Source organism: Dryobates pubescens, chromosome 5, assembly GCF_014839835.1.
Source record: "Dryobates pubescens isolate bDryPub1 chromosome 5, bDryPub1.pri, whole genome shotgun sequence".
NCBI lineage: Eukaryota > Metazoa > Chordata > Aves > Piciformes > Picidae > Dryobates > Dryobates pubescens.
In genome coordinates this window covers 10,467,788-10,481,358 of record NC_071616.1, presented here as the reverse complement: position 1 = coordinate 10,481,358, position 13,571 = coordinate 10,467,788, and the positions used below count along the sequence as shown (strand labels likewise).

General features: G+C 47.6%; 1 protein-coding gene across 3 annotated transcripts; it reads left to right on the top strand.

Annotated features, from left to right (window-relative positions):
* Nucleotides 1-227: 227 nt before the first annotated feature.
* SRSF5 (serine and arginine rich splicing factor 5) lies at nucleotides 228-5,407 on the top strand. 3 transcript variants are annotated; one of them, XM_009900616.2, is made up of 8 exons: nucleotides 232-395; nucleotides 910-1,055; nucleotides 1,231-1,301; nucleotides 1,493-1,588; nucleotides 2,861-2,930; nucleotides 4,245-4,318; nucleotides 4,631-4,741; nucleotides 4,901-5,407. In XM_009900616.2, exons 2-8 carry the CDS (start codon nucleotides 930-932, stop codon nucleotides 5,145-5,147), a joined length of 795 nt encoding a protein of 264 aa, XP_009898918.1. In that variant the 5' UTR covers nucleotides 232-395; nucleotides 910-929; the 3' UTR covers nucleotides 5,148-5,407. The 3 variants fall into 3 exon arrangements, with proteins under 3 accessions (XP_054017555.1, XP_009898918.1, XP_009898917.1); XM_009900615.2 differs by having other exon boundaries at nucleotides 235-395; nucleotides 4,898-5,407; XM_054161580.1 differs by lacking the exons at nucleotides 4,245-4,318; nucleotides 4,631-4,741; nucleotides 4,901-5,407 and adding an exon at nucleotides 3,222-4,039 and having other exon boundaries at nucleotides 228-395.
* The last annotated feature ends 8,164 nt before the right edge of the window (nucleotides 5,408-13,571 follow it).

Sequence of the window (13,571 nt, the reverse complement as noted above, 5' to 3'; positions counted from 1 at the left end):
GTGTGGGGGGGTCCGTCCGCACACTTCTCCGCATACAGAGCCAGGCCTCGGCCCACTAGCCCTCTAAGGCGGCCGGGTGGTCAAGGCCAGCACAGTCACCCCGGCCCGCCGGAGCGCTCCGGGCCAGCGCAGCGCCCCCCTCCCCGCTCTGACCTAGATTCTCTGGGGAAGAGGCGGGGACGCCCCTTCAGCCAATGGCCGAGCGCCCCAGCGTCACGCGGAGCGGCCGTGACGCGTGAGGCCGCCTCCATTTCGCAAGGCAGTGTTGGAGTTGCGCAGCAGTCCGGAGCCGGTCACCGCTGAGGAAGGAAGGGAAGGCGAGAGCTGCTCGCTACGTGAGCGCTGACTGTCCCGTACGCCCATTTGGCTGGGCCCGCACCGAGACCGCAGCCCAGGTTCGTGATAAGGCAGGGGCCCGACGTAGCGGAGTGCGGGGACCTCCCTGCATCGGGCAGGGGGGATTCGGTGGGGCGGTTCCAGAGTCGGCGGCACAGGGAGTTCTCGCCTGTGCAGCCGGGTAGGCTCTGACTACGGGTAGTTTTCTCGTCAGTCTGTTTTACTGTAGTGGTTTCCGGAGCGGGTGTCGTGGGGGTCGTTGTTGGGCGCGGCCCGGGCCGCCATTTTGTGGCGAAGCAATGGCGTATGTTTTTTTCCCCTTGCTCTGCGGGGGCGGAGTAACGCAGTGCTTCGGCGTGATGTGGGTGGGGCCATAGGCGAGCGTCGCCATCCTATTGGCGCAGGTTAAGGTGGAGTCCACCTGTCTCCTTTCTATTGGGCCGGCGCGGGGCCGGGCCGGGCCTCGGGCCAGCCTCGGGCTGCGGCAGGGAATGCGGCTGCGCGGGGTGGAGCCGAGCTGAGTCATGGGGCGGGCCCGGGGCGCTGACGGGGCTGGGTTTCTTGTCTCCGCAGAGAGCTCCCCGACCACAGCTATGAGCGGCTGCCGCGTCTTCATCGGGAGGCTGAACCCGGCAGCCAGGGAGAAGGATGTGGAGAGGTTCTTCAAGGGGTACGGCCGAATCCGGGACATAGACCTGAAGAGAGGTTTTGGATTCGTGGTAAGTGCGCCCTTCTGCCGGGCTCTCGGTAGTGGTCACTGATTTCGTGTGTTTGTTACGCTTGAAGCTAATAAAGTTCGTTTTCGGTGAAGGATGTATCATGTGGGAAATCAGCACTTAACATCTTGAGAGATGTAGTTTTTTTCACTTGGTTGCTTTTGTTGTGATTTTGCAGGAATTTGAGGATCCAAGGGATGCAGATGATGCTGTCTATGAGTTGGATGGAAAGGAGCTTTGCAGTGAGAGGTGATGTACCCTGTTTCATGAATATACAACTCTGAAATCAAAGTAAAGTGAGTTGCATTCGCTTGTGTTATCTGTGCTGTTCAAACTGTGTTGTAGTTTGGGGGGGGGTTGTAACTAATATAACTGTCAGGGATAACATAAAAATGTAAAACCTTACTGATTTTGGGGTTTTATTTTCCTTTTTCTTTCAGGGTTACAATTGAGCATGCAAGAGCACGCTCTAGGGGTAGAGGCAGAGGGAGGTACTCTGACCGTTTTAGTAGCCGCCGTCCACGGAGCGATAGGAGGTACGTATGGATTTGAGCTGATGTATATTTGAGAGCAGCAGTGTGTACTCATCCAATCTGACAGATTGAGCTAGAATGAGTTGTTGAAAGGTAGTATTTGTTCAGTGACAGTAGGATAGTGAGGATTACCAAGCTTCTTGAATCTACTTGTTTCCGTGCTTCCTCGCCGAAAGTATCACAGTATCACTAAGGTTGGAAGAGACCTCAAAAATCATCGAGTCCAACCTGGCACCACAGATCTCATGACCAGAACATGGCACCAAGTGCCACGTCCAGTCCCCTCTTGAACACCTCCAGGGACGGTGACTCCACCACCTCCCTGGGCAGCCCTTTCCAATGACGAACGACTCTATCGGTGAAGAACTTTCTCCTCACCTCCAGCCTAAACTTCCCCTGGTAGAGCTTGAGACTGTGTCCCCTTGTTCTGGTGCTGGTTGCCTGGGAGAAGAGACCAACCTCTTCCTGGCTACAACCTCCCTTCAGGTAGTTGTAGAGAGCGATGAGGTCACCCCTGAGCCTCCTCTTCTCCAGGCTAAACAATCCCAGCTCCCTCAGCCTCTCCTCATAGGGCTTGTGCTCAAGGCCTCTCCCCAGCTTCATTGCCCTTCTCTGGACACGTTCAAGTGTCTCGATGTCCTTCTTAAACTGAGGGGCCCAGAACTGGACACAGTACTCAAGGTGTGGCCTAACCAGTGCAGAGTGCAAGGGCGCAATGACTTCCCTGCTCCTGCTGGCCACACTATTCCTAATGCAGGCCAGGATGCTGTTGGCCTTCTTGGCCACCTGGGCACACTGCTGGCTCATGTTTAGGCAGTCCCTCTCTGGGAGCTCTTCAGCCACTCGGACCCCAGCCTGTAGCTCTGCATGGAGTTGTGGCCAAAGTGCAGCACCCGGCACTTGGACTTGTTAAATGCCATCCCACTGGACTCCGCCCATCTGTCCAGTCAGTCGAGGTCCCTCTGCAGAGCCCTTCTGCCCTCTAACTGACCAACATCTGCTCCCAGCTTGGTGTCATCTGCAAATTTGCTGATGACTGACTCAATCCCTTCATCCAGATCATCAATGAAGATATTAAAGAGGATGGGGCCCAGCAGTGATCCCTGGGGGATGCCAGTATTTAATACTTGTTTAGATTAGTCAGGGCATTAACCTACTTAACTTGTGGTGATAGTGATGATTTGCTGATAGTGGGTATTGGTGCAGCTTTTGTTAGTATTAGTGTAGTTATTTTAATCCTTAATAAAAAAATCTGGCTTGTTTCTTTCCAAACAGAAATGCCCCACCTGTAAGAACAGAAAATCGCCTCATAGTAGAAAATCTCTCTTCTCGAGTGAGCTGGCAGGTTTGTTGACACACACTTAACTATTTTAGTTTCTTTTAATGGGTCTGTGATGTAAATTGTTTTGTAAAGATAATTAGTTTAAAACTTAAAAGCTAATTTTATTAATTTTACGTAATTAGTGTAATTTTAACTACAGTAACTTAAAATTTGTTTTGAATGAAAAAAAACACTAGTTAATTTTAATTTGTAATGCTTATTAATGTATGTATTTGAGGATATATATTTATTTTATTTTTTTTCCTTGTTTTTTAAAATCCATTTTAACCACGTATTAAACCCTTTATTTGCCAGCCTATCTGTGTCGTTGGCCTTATGACGAGGAGTGCCTGTGGGTTATCCTAATCGTTCTGTCTTGGTCACTCTTGGTTGGGCCTGGTTGACTTTCCAGTCAGCTCCTACAATGTCACTTGGCCACCTCTAGATCTGTGTTTGCCGGTCTAGACGTAATCGATGCACTCCTTAAAGTGCCACATTGCAGCGGTCCCAGAGCGTTAACGAGATCTGATTCCTAAGTTGAGAGCTGTTCTTCTGTAACGCTTCCGAATAACGAGGTCCCGGTCGAAAAGAATTGAAAGATACGAAATTAGGTGGTCGTTGGAATCCTGATCGCAGTAAAGTGGTCCTTGGTAACATCAAGCATAGAGAATGTCTGGATCCATCAATAGTCTCCTAATAGGGAGGGCAGTGCGATTAATGGCTTCCATCGACTGGGTAGTGTTCGTCAAGTGGGTGGCGAAGAGCCAGTCGGGCATATGTCATGACGGTATCTCCGGTCGCTTAATGCAGTTTGCCGCTTGGCTAGCCTAGGGAAATGTTAATGAAGGTAAAGTAAACTATATTTTTAATGGCATATGGGGCACAAAATGATTGGTGTTATGTAAATGTAATTCTGTATGCTTTTAAGACTCGTAATGTAAATGGAGGCTGAAGTAGTACAAAAATAGATGGGTAGCATTTTGCACTCAGTCCAGTATCTATATCCAGATGTGCTTTCTGATTTCTATTTCTTTCTCTCTCTCTTTCTCTCTTTCTTACTTGCTATATAATCTTTGTATGCTAAAATATTAAGATGCTTCATTAGTGCTTTAAGCAGTATGCTTTTTTTTGTTTTCCCCCTCCCCTTCATTTATTTCATGCCCTGATACAGATAATTCAGTTTTGGTAGAATACAAGGGTGGCAGTAGCCATGTTTGTAATTTATCTAACATCTTCTCTTTCAGTAGTCATAAGTTTATTTCATTTGTTTTAAGCTATTTTTTTTAAGAGATGCTATAATTTTTCCTACTTTGCATAACATAACTGGTCTTGTGTTAGGATCTCAAAGACTTCATGAGACAAGCTGGGGAAGTAACCTTTGCAGATGCACACAGACCTAAGTTAAATGAAGGGTAAGACCCTGAAATCATCTCTTGCAATCTGTAAAGTGTGTGTGTGTGTACAATACCTGGGGAGGGAAGGTGGCTACTTCCAGTGCTCAGTGGGAGTTTTTAGTTTAATTTAGCTATTCTCTGAAAAGGCCTTTTTTGGTATTGAGGGAGTGGAGTTTTTTAGCTCATGCTTGAGTTAGTACAAAAGATAACTACTCTGAGTAGCATGACATTTTTTGAGGAGTTTGACTGGTTGGTTGGTTTGGTTTTACTCTGTCCTTGAAACCATAACTTCTAATAGTGAGCCCCGTGTTCTGCCTTTTTTTTGTGTAGGGTGGTTGAATTTGCCTCTTACGGTGATTTAAAGAATGCTATTGAAAAGCTTTCTGGTAAAGAAATTAATGGAAGGAAAATCAAACTAATTGAAGGCAGCAAAAGATACAGGTATGGATTTCTGTTCTCTTTGTCAAAGCTTTCTCAATGAATAATTAAGCATTCAAGTCAGTGACCAGGCAACCAGACTGGGAGCTGGTGAATTGCCTGGTCGTTGTCATGGTCTGTGACTTCGAATGCTAACAGTAGCGCTCTTGGGTTTCACAGTAGGTCCAGAAGCAGGTCACGGTCTCGTAGCAGAAGCTCCTCCAGGTCTCGTAGCCGTTCCCGTTCCCGCAGCCGCAAGTCTTACAGCAGGTCAAGGAGCAGGAGCCGGAGCAAGTCTCGATCAGTTAGCAGATCTCCAGTGCCAGAAAAGAGCCAGAAACGTGGCTCTTCCAGCAGATCTAAGTCCCCATCGTCTGTGGATCGGCAAAGGTCTAGATCGAGGTCCAGATCTGTTGACAGTGGCAACTGAACTATAAATAACTTGCCCTCGGGGCCTTTTTTAAACCATACTTGCTAAAACCTGTGGTAAGTATGTGACTTTCTGTGGGGAGGGGTTTGGATGGGGAGGAGGGAGGGGAGGGGGAAGGATCTTTGTAGATGTGGACCATGGTGGGAAGGGTTATTGACTAATTGTATTAAATGTTTTTGATAACCCTTTTCTTGCTCACATTTTTTGTGAATGTCTGAAGTGTATAGTTTGTGTATATTGGTAGAGCTCTTTATAACTAAGGCAAACAAATGTTTTGTACACTTAAAAGTCATCTGAACACTTAATTCCCAATATACTCAACAGTGAGTAGCAACTGGGAGCAACATTAGTTTAGTATCTCAAACTAATAGCTTTAGGCATCTAAGAGCTCTACGTGTGCTGTACATAAAGCTTTATTTCAGAGGATATTTTTTTGTGCTTTAGAACCATTGTTTCATTTACAGGTCAGCAGAGTACCTGCTGGGCTGTACTGGTAATAAATCTATTTTTAAAGCTTTTCATTTAATATGACTTGCACTACACTAAAGATGCTCATTTCACTGCCCTGTGGTAATGATATTCTATAAAGGACCCTAATTCTTAATACTTACGAATTAAATAACGGATAAAGAAACATATATCTGCTTCTAGTCTCTTATTTGTGAGCAGGCCTCGTGCTGGGAGAGTGTGTAAATGTTCCTTCAACGTGGATCTAAGATAAAGCAGTCACTGAGCATGGAGGAGAGCTAACATACTTTCAAACACATCATGCTGTGTCCTGTAGACCTCTTTGTTTTTACAGCAATAAGAGGAATGGACAAGTCTCTTGGGTTTTGCTATCCAAAATGTATGTGTGCACACATGTGTGAGAGAGCATGGAAGTGTGCATAAAGCTTTTTTTGTAGGCATTAGTTTTTGTTCTGAGGAATGAGGAGGGATTTCAGTTGGTGGGCTGGGAGTACTGCAGCCTGGTTTAGTGTTTGTGCCTTACAGGGGCAGCAGCCCTCTGCACTCACCCTCTTTTTTCAGGCTGTCACCCAAGTTATGGGAGGAGCCAGCTTTAGAACGGAATTAAAATAAAAAGTGGTTGGGTTTGTTGTTGTTTTATAAACTGCTTTACAATCTTACTCCAGTAACTCAGTGAAACCTTTAGAGAGTATCTCCAGAGCCTAAGCTGGGCTTTGGATTAGTTTCTAGGAAATCCAGGATGGATCTGCTCAGAGTGAGGTCTGTCCTTGGAGGAGGTTAGTCTTTAGTGTCTGCAGAAGACAAACTGCTGCCTTTTCTCCACACTGCTGCAGAGTTCTTGAGCACCAGGTTAGCAAACAAGACCAAGCCTTTGTGCCTTCTGTATCTCTCTGTAACAGGGATCCTGCATCCAGCTGCTGGGACCTGCTGGGAGCAGGCACCAAGAGCTGGTCAGATAGGGAGTTAATTGTATTACTCCTAGCTGGCTTTGGGGAGTGGGAGGCCTCAGAAGTTGGTAGTTAGACAGTGGGTCACGTGCAGAGGTGTGGAAGAAGAGCGGTTTAACCTTCAGGGGTCAAGGCAGCAGTGACGTATGACGTGAGTTTAGCTGCATCCCCTGAAGTCAGTTGATCCTTCCTGCTTACTGTGATCATGAGAATCTGTTGAAGTGGGACTTGGCTTCAGCTGGATCCTGGGTGGCTGAAGGCACCCAATGATCAGAAAGAAGTAGGATTTCCTCCACTTTGTTCAGGCTAAATCTGGGTACTACTTGGTCTATAAATAGTTGTTCTGAATTCTGCTTGTAATCCACACCGCTTGCCTTGCAGGCACTCTGTGTTGTCTGTGATTTATTTGGGGCATGGCTGTTGTGACAACAAACTTCCCATTTAAAAGGGACACCCAGGCTTTCATTACATCAGCTTCTGCATTTATGAAGCAGAGGGTTTTGGTATGAGCCTCTTCATTCTTGGTTAAGATTCATAGGAGTCATAGAATAGTTAAGGCTGGAAGGGATCTTGAAGATGTAGTTCCAGCCCCCCCACCATGGGCAGGGACACTTTCCATTAGACTGGATTGCTCAAAGCCTCATGCAGTTTGGCCTTGGAACACCTTCAGGGAGGGGGCATCCACAACCTCCCTGGCCAGCCTGTTGTAGTGTCTCACCACCCTCAGTGTAAAACATTTCTTTCTAATACCCAGTCTGAATCTGCCCTCTTCAAGCATCAATCCATTCCCTTTCCTGTCCCTACAAGTCCTTGTAAAAAGGCCTCTCCTGGTTTTCTTGCAAGCCAGGCCCCTTAAGGAACTGGAAGGCTGCTGTAAGGTCTCCGCAGAGCCACCTTTTCTCCAGGCTGAATAGCCCCAGTTCTCGCAGCCTGTCCCCACAGGGAAAGTTTTCCAGCCCTGTGATCATCTTTGTGGCTCTCCTCTGGACCCACTCCAGTAGCTCCATACCCCTCCTACGCTGGGGCACCAGAACTGGGTGCAATATCTCGGTCTCATGAAAGCAGAGTTGAAGAGGGAGAAACACCTCCCTCACATGAAAGCAGAGTTGAAGAGGGAGAAACGCCTCCCTCATCTTGCTGGTTCACACTTCTTTTGATGCATCTCATGGTATGGTATGGTTGGCAGTCTGGGCTGCAAGTGCACTTTGCTGGCTCGTGTTGAGTTTTAGCACCAACTGCCATCCCCAAGTCCTTAAGACAGTTCTTGAGCCACTCCTTGCCCAGCCTATATTGTGCTTGGGATTGCCTGGACCCAAGTGTAGGATCTTGCACTTGGCCTTGTTGAACTTCATGAGGTTGGCTTGGGCCCGCCTCTCAAGCCTGTCCAAGTCCTCCTGGATGACATCCCATCCCTCCAGCATGTCAACTAGACCACACAGCTTGGTGTCATGTCATAGAGTTAAGATTGGAGAAGACCTTCAAGATGGTAAGTCCAACTGTAACCCAACTACTGTGACCACTAAGCCGTATCTCCAAGTGGTAATACCCACAGGCCTCTTGAACACCTCCGGGGTGGTGACCCCACCACCTTGCTGGGCAGCCTGTTCCAATGCGTCACCATTCTCAGTGAAGAAATTTTTCCTAGTGTCCAATGTTAACCTACCCTAGCACAACTTAAACTTGTTTCTTCTTATCCTATAGCTGGTTACTTAGGAGAATAGACTGACACCAGCCTCACCACAACCTCCTTTGAGGTAGTTGTAGAGTGCAGTAAACTCTTCCCTTAGCCTTCTCCAGACTAAACAACCCCAGCTCCCTCATCTGCTTCTCATACGATGTACCCTGCAAACTCCTCACCAGCCTTATGCTACTCTGGACAGGCTGCAGGACCTCAATGTCTTCCCATTGGCACCTCTATTTGAACACAGTACTCAAACTCCAGCCTCACCAGGCTGAGCACAGGGGAACAATCACTCCCTACTGCTGCTGGGCATAATGGTTTTGATACAAGACAGAATGCTGTTGGCCTTCTTTGCCACCTGAGCACAGTGCTGCCGCATGTTCAGCTGGCTGTCACCAGCACCTCCAGATCCTTTTCCACCAGGCTGCTTTCCAGCTATTGTGCCCCTAAGCCTGTAGTGTTGCTTGGGGTTGTGACCAAAGTGCAGGACCTGGCGCTTATGTCTTGTGAAACCTCATTCAGTTGACCTCAGCCCATTGGTTTAACCTCTCTGGGTCTGTCTGCAGTAGCAGGTCAGCACTCACGCTCGGTTTAGCATCATCTGCAGACTTGCTGCTGGCGCAGCGCTGTCCATATTGCTGATGAAGATGCTAAACTGCACTGGGTGCTGACTCCTACAAAAAGCAAGAGCGTGTTCAAGGCTCATCCTGCTTCCAGATGGACAGCTTGCTGGACCCAAAACTGATGTACTGCAGCAGTTTGCATAGCTACCTTCAGGTTTTGTTTGCCTCTGCTCTCTGGAGAGCAATGGTGCACCGCACAGTGCTTAGATTTGGAAACAGGGGTGACTGTCAGGCAGCCCATGGACCCCTTAGCTGCCTGCTGGGTCAGGGTGGATCCTGCACCGAGAAGCTTCTGTACCTCATTTTGGGTCTTTATTAGAGAAATTGCTTTGATCTTCAGTGATGTCCTCAACAGCTGCTTCCAACCATGTGCCACTGGGACAACTGCAGGTAAATGATGTTAAAAAAATGAACTGATGCAGGCAGGGGTTTTTCATATGGGCAAAACTGCGGGCGGTTGCTCAGAATTGTGGCTCCTAAGATGCCCCAAAGGAGACTTGATGGGGTGCTTGGTGCCATGGTTTAGTTGATTAGATGGTGTTGCATGATAGGTTGGACTCGATGATCTCAAAGGTCTCTTCCAACCTGGTTTCTTTTCTACTCTACTCTACTCTACTCTACTCTACTCCTATTCCATTCTATTCTCATGGTGACTTAGAAGTTTCCTTCATGGGCAGGCAGCGAGAAGCTTAGTCTGGAGCAGGAAATCAGGGTGCAGATAGCTCCGTGGCCTTGTGTAAAATCATACAGGTAGATAAAAGTTGTGGACATAGCTGCTGGAGACCTGTAAGCTGGCTACAAAAAGTGGATCCTGAAGGGAGTGTGATGACAGCTGCTGCAGAATTCATGTGTTGTTTTCCTGGTTTTCCCCTGTTTTTGCCACTGGTTTCTTTTCTTCAGCACTAGCTGCGTTCACACCTTTGCAGATCATTTTTGCTGCATCTGAAGAAAAAGTATTGAGAAAAATGCAGATCTGAAACCAGGTTATGGAAAGATTGTGATGCAGTTACAATTGGTGTTGCTGGGTCATTTACAGCAAAAGGGAAGGAGCTTGGAAGCCAAAATACTTAAAGACGTTTTGTTTCAAGGAATTTTTGAGTTGGAGCTTGGAAAGCCACACTTTTTGTAGGGGGGTTAGAGTAGGTGAACTTCAGAGGTCCTTTCCAACCCAAACCATTCTGTGATTCTATGATTCACCCCATGCAGTACTGCAGGCTGGGGTCAGAGTGACTGGAGAGTGGCCAGGCAGAGAGGGAGCTGTGGGTACTGGTTGACAGTAGGCTGAACATGAGCCAGCAGTGTGCCCTGGCAGCCAAGAAGGCCAATGGCATCCTGGCCTGCATCAGGAATAGCGTGGCCAGCAAGAGCAGGGAGGTCATTCTGCCCCTGGACTCAGCACTGGTTAGGCCACACCTTGAGTCCTATGTCCAGTTCTGGGCCCCTCAGTTTAGGAAAGATGTTGACTTGCTGGAACGTGTCCAGAGAAGGGCAACAAAGCTGGGGAGGGGTTTGGAGCACTAAGCCCTATGAGGAGAGGCTGAGGGAGCTGGGGTTGCTTAGCCTGGAGGAGACCTTATTGCTCTCTACAACTACCTGAAGGGAGGTTGTAGCCAGGTGGGGGTTGGTCTCTTCTCCCAAGGCAAGCAGCACCAGAACAAGAGGACACAGTCTCAAGCTGTGCCAGGGGAGGTTTAGGCTAGATGTTAGGAAGCAATTCTTCATAGAGAGAGTGATTGCCCATTGGAATGTGCTGCATGGGGAGGTGGTGGAGTCACCATCCCTGGAGGTGTTTAGGAAGAGAGTGGATGGGGTGCTTGGTTTCATGGTTTAGTGGATTAGGTGGTTTTGGATGATGAGTTGGACGTGATGATCTTGAAGGTCTCTTCCCGTCTGGTCTGGTCCATTCCATTCCATTCTATTCCATTCTATTCCTGCTTGTGTTCCTGGGGCCTGTTTTGTGAGACTTCAATGTGTGTTCAAACTACAAAAGCACATCCATGTTGAAACCCATGTTTTCACTGTTGCACCAGAAGCCAGAGCTGCCATACCTCTCTGTTCTTTCTGGTGACAGAGTGAGGGGAAGGGGGGACTTGAGGAACATACTGGTCATTAAGCTTGAAGACTGCACAGAGAGCATAGCCCAGCAGGAATCCAGTAAAAGGCATGAAGGAAGAAGATCCCAGGAGTGACAGTGAGCAGGCAACCATGATACTGCTTCCCATATTGGTGACAGAATGAATGATTATTGCAGCAGGTAACAGTAGCACAACCATCCCTGCTTAAAGTAAAGATGATCACAACATGAACAAGAAGAAGTTTGGGGAAGTTTAGGCTCGAGGTGAGGAGAAAGTTCTTCACAGAGAGAGTTGTTAGCCATTGGAATGTGCTGCCCAGGGAGGTGGTGGAGTCACCGTCCCTGGAGGTGTTCAAGAGGGGATTGGACGTGGCACTTGGTGCCATGGTCTAGTCATGAGATGTTGGGTGACAGGTTGGACTCGATGATCTTTGAGGTCTTTTCCAACCATATTGATTCTATGATTCTAAGAGTGAAATCTTGAGCAGCATTTTCCCCAGCTGTGCCCAGTTCCCCGTCTGTCACATATAATTGGATTGTGAGAGTGCAGAAGTGCCTTTTATGGACCATGAATGTTATAACTAATCAATAAGAGACCATCCTGTGGTGTTACCTAGAGACACCTTAAAAAGGTAAGTCTTTTTGGTCTATGTGCAAACCAGCTGATGTCTGCTTCACCAGATACTTGTCTCTCAGGCATTGCTGTGTGTCTCTGTGCAGGTCCCATGGTGGGTCTCTTCCACAGGTGGGGAGGAAATCACTTTACTCACAGCTGGAGTCTGCCTGCAGCATGTGTGGAAGCTGGTGGCTGCATTTTCAGGCTGTCTCATTGGTGTCTGGTGATTGGGCAGATGAAGCAGATGGGGAATTTAGTGAGGCAGAATACATAGCTCTCCTGCCTGTCTCTCCACTTTGGAGTCCAGCTTGGATGGACTTCCCCAGGTGCTCTTTCAAAGCATGTCTCTGCTCCTTTTCTCTTTTGTTAGTAACATAAATGGAAAGGTGGTGTTAGCAGGCAGGAACATGATCTTGTCATGTCAGCTGGGCTAGTGTAAGTCACATTGTCATGCTAGACTATTAAAGCTGCTTTTGAAACAATCTAGTCATCACTGCCCTGTGCTGAGTGAAGGGACATTTAAAGAGCTCTGGTTCTCCTGCATCTGCTTGAGCTCAACTCGTGCTTCTTAGAGGATAGTGATTCCTCATGTAGTTTTATCAGGCCTGCTATTGAGTCTTGGCACCCTTTTCTTGCTGTCCTTGGTCCCAATTTCTCTGAGATGAAGCCTTAGTGAAATAAATGATGAAAAACAGGTTTACAGAGCAGCTCTCCGAGTACTGGTAGTGGAGCTCTGGAGTTAGGCAATGGTGTAGTTTGTTGTCCAGATTTTGCTTTTGCTGTTTGAATGCCTGCAGTACAGAGGAGGCAGTGGGATTAGTGGGTTCTTACTGACCTAGATCTTAAGGGGTCCTACAAGAAAGCTGGTGAGGGACTTTTTAGGGTGTCAGGTAGTGATAGGACTAGGGGGAATGGGAAAAAAATTAGCAGTGGGTAGATTCAGATTGGATGTTAGGAAGAAATTCTTCCCCATGAGGGACACTGGAACAGGTTGCCCAGGGAGGTGGTAGAAGCCCCATCCCTGGAGGTTTTAAAGGCCAGGCTGGATGTGGCTCTGAGCAACCTGATGTAGTGTGAGGTGTCCCTGCCCATGGCAGGAGGGTTGGAACTAGATGATCCTTGAGGTCCCTTCCAACCCTGACAATTCTATGATCTGCTGGGTAGACACCTCATCGGTTTAAGAAGCAGCTTCCCGGTGTGACTTTCTGCCTTGTGCTGGAACACTGAGAACAGTGGGCTGGTTTTGTTTGGCTTTGCTTTCTTAATCTGGGGTCTTCTTTGGTTACAGCAGTAGTCAGGGACAGTCCCTGTGAGGTTCATTAGTGCTGTTTGTAGCAAAAGGAAACAGAGTTAAAGCTGAAGCCAGTAAACAAGATAGGAAGCTGCCTACAAAATGGTTTTGGTCTGGAAAAGGTGGAGGATTTTTCCTGAAATGGTAAAGTGAATGTTTTTAGTTCTGCCCTCAGTCCTTCCACTGATTTGTGGTGTACCTTTAAGAAGTTGATATTGCTGTGCCTCCATATGTGAAAATTTACTTGAGGCCCTTGGTTGAAAGGCAGGTAGCACAGGATACTTCCTACCTTGATGATGAAGCCTGGGTGCTGAAGATGGTGCTGATGGTACAAGGGACTAGCATTAGCACCAGGGAGGTGATTAATCCTTTGTAAGGTACCTTGCTCTCCCAATCACTCTTGCAGAGTCCTCCTGTGTAAAGGTCCAGAGGCAGAGGCATTAGTCCCATTGCCAGGACCTTTGAGCATGTTCATTACAATGGTGAGATGAGGAAAGTGCCCCTCCATGAAGGAAGGAGGCTTTCGTAAATGGATTGTGCTAATTTTCTTACAAATCTGGACACACAGTTTTAATATAAGGCTTCACATCATTCTGTCCCAACATCACTGCTAGGTTGTAGAAGATATATGAGTAGAGAAGGGAGAAGTACAGAATCACAGAATCACCAAGGTTGGAAGAGACCTCAAAGATCATCAAGTCCAAGCTGTCACCCAACACCTCAT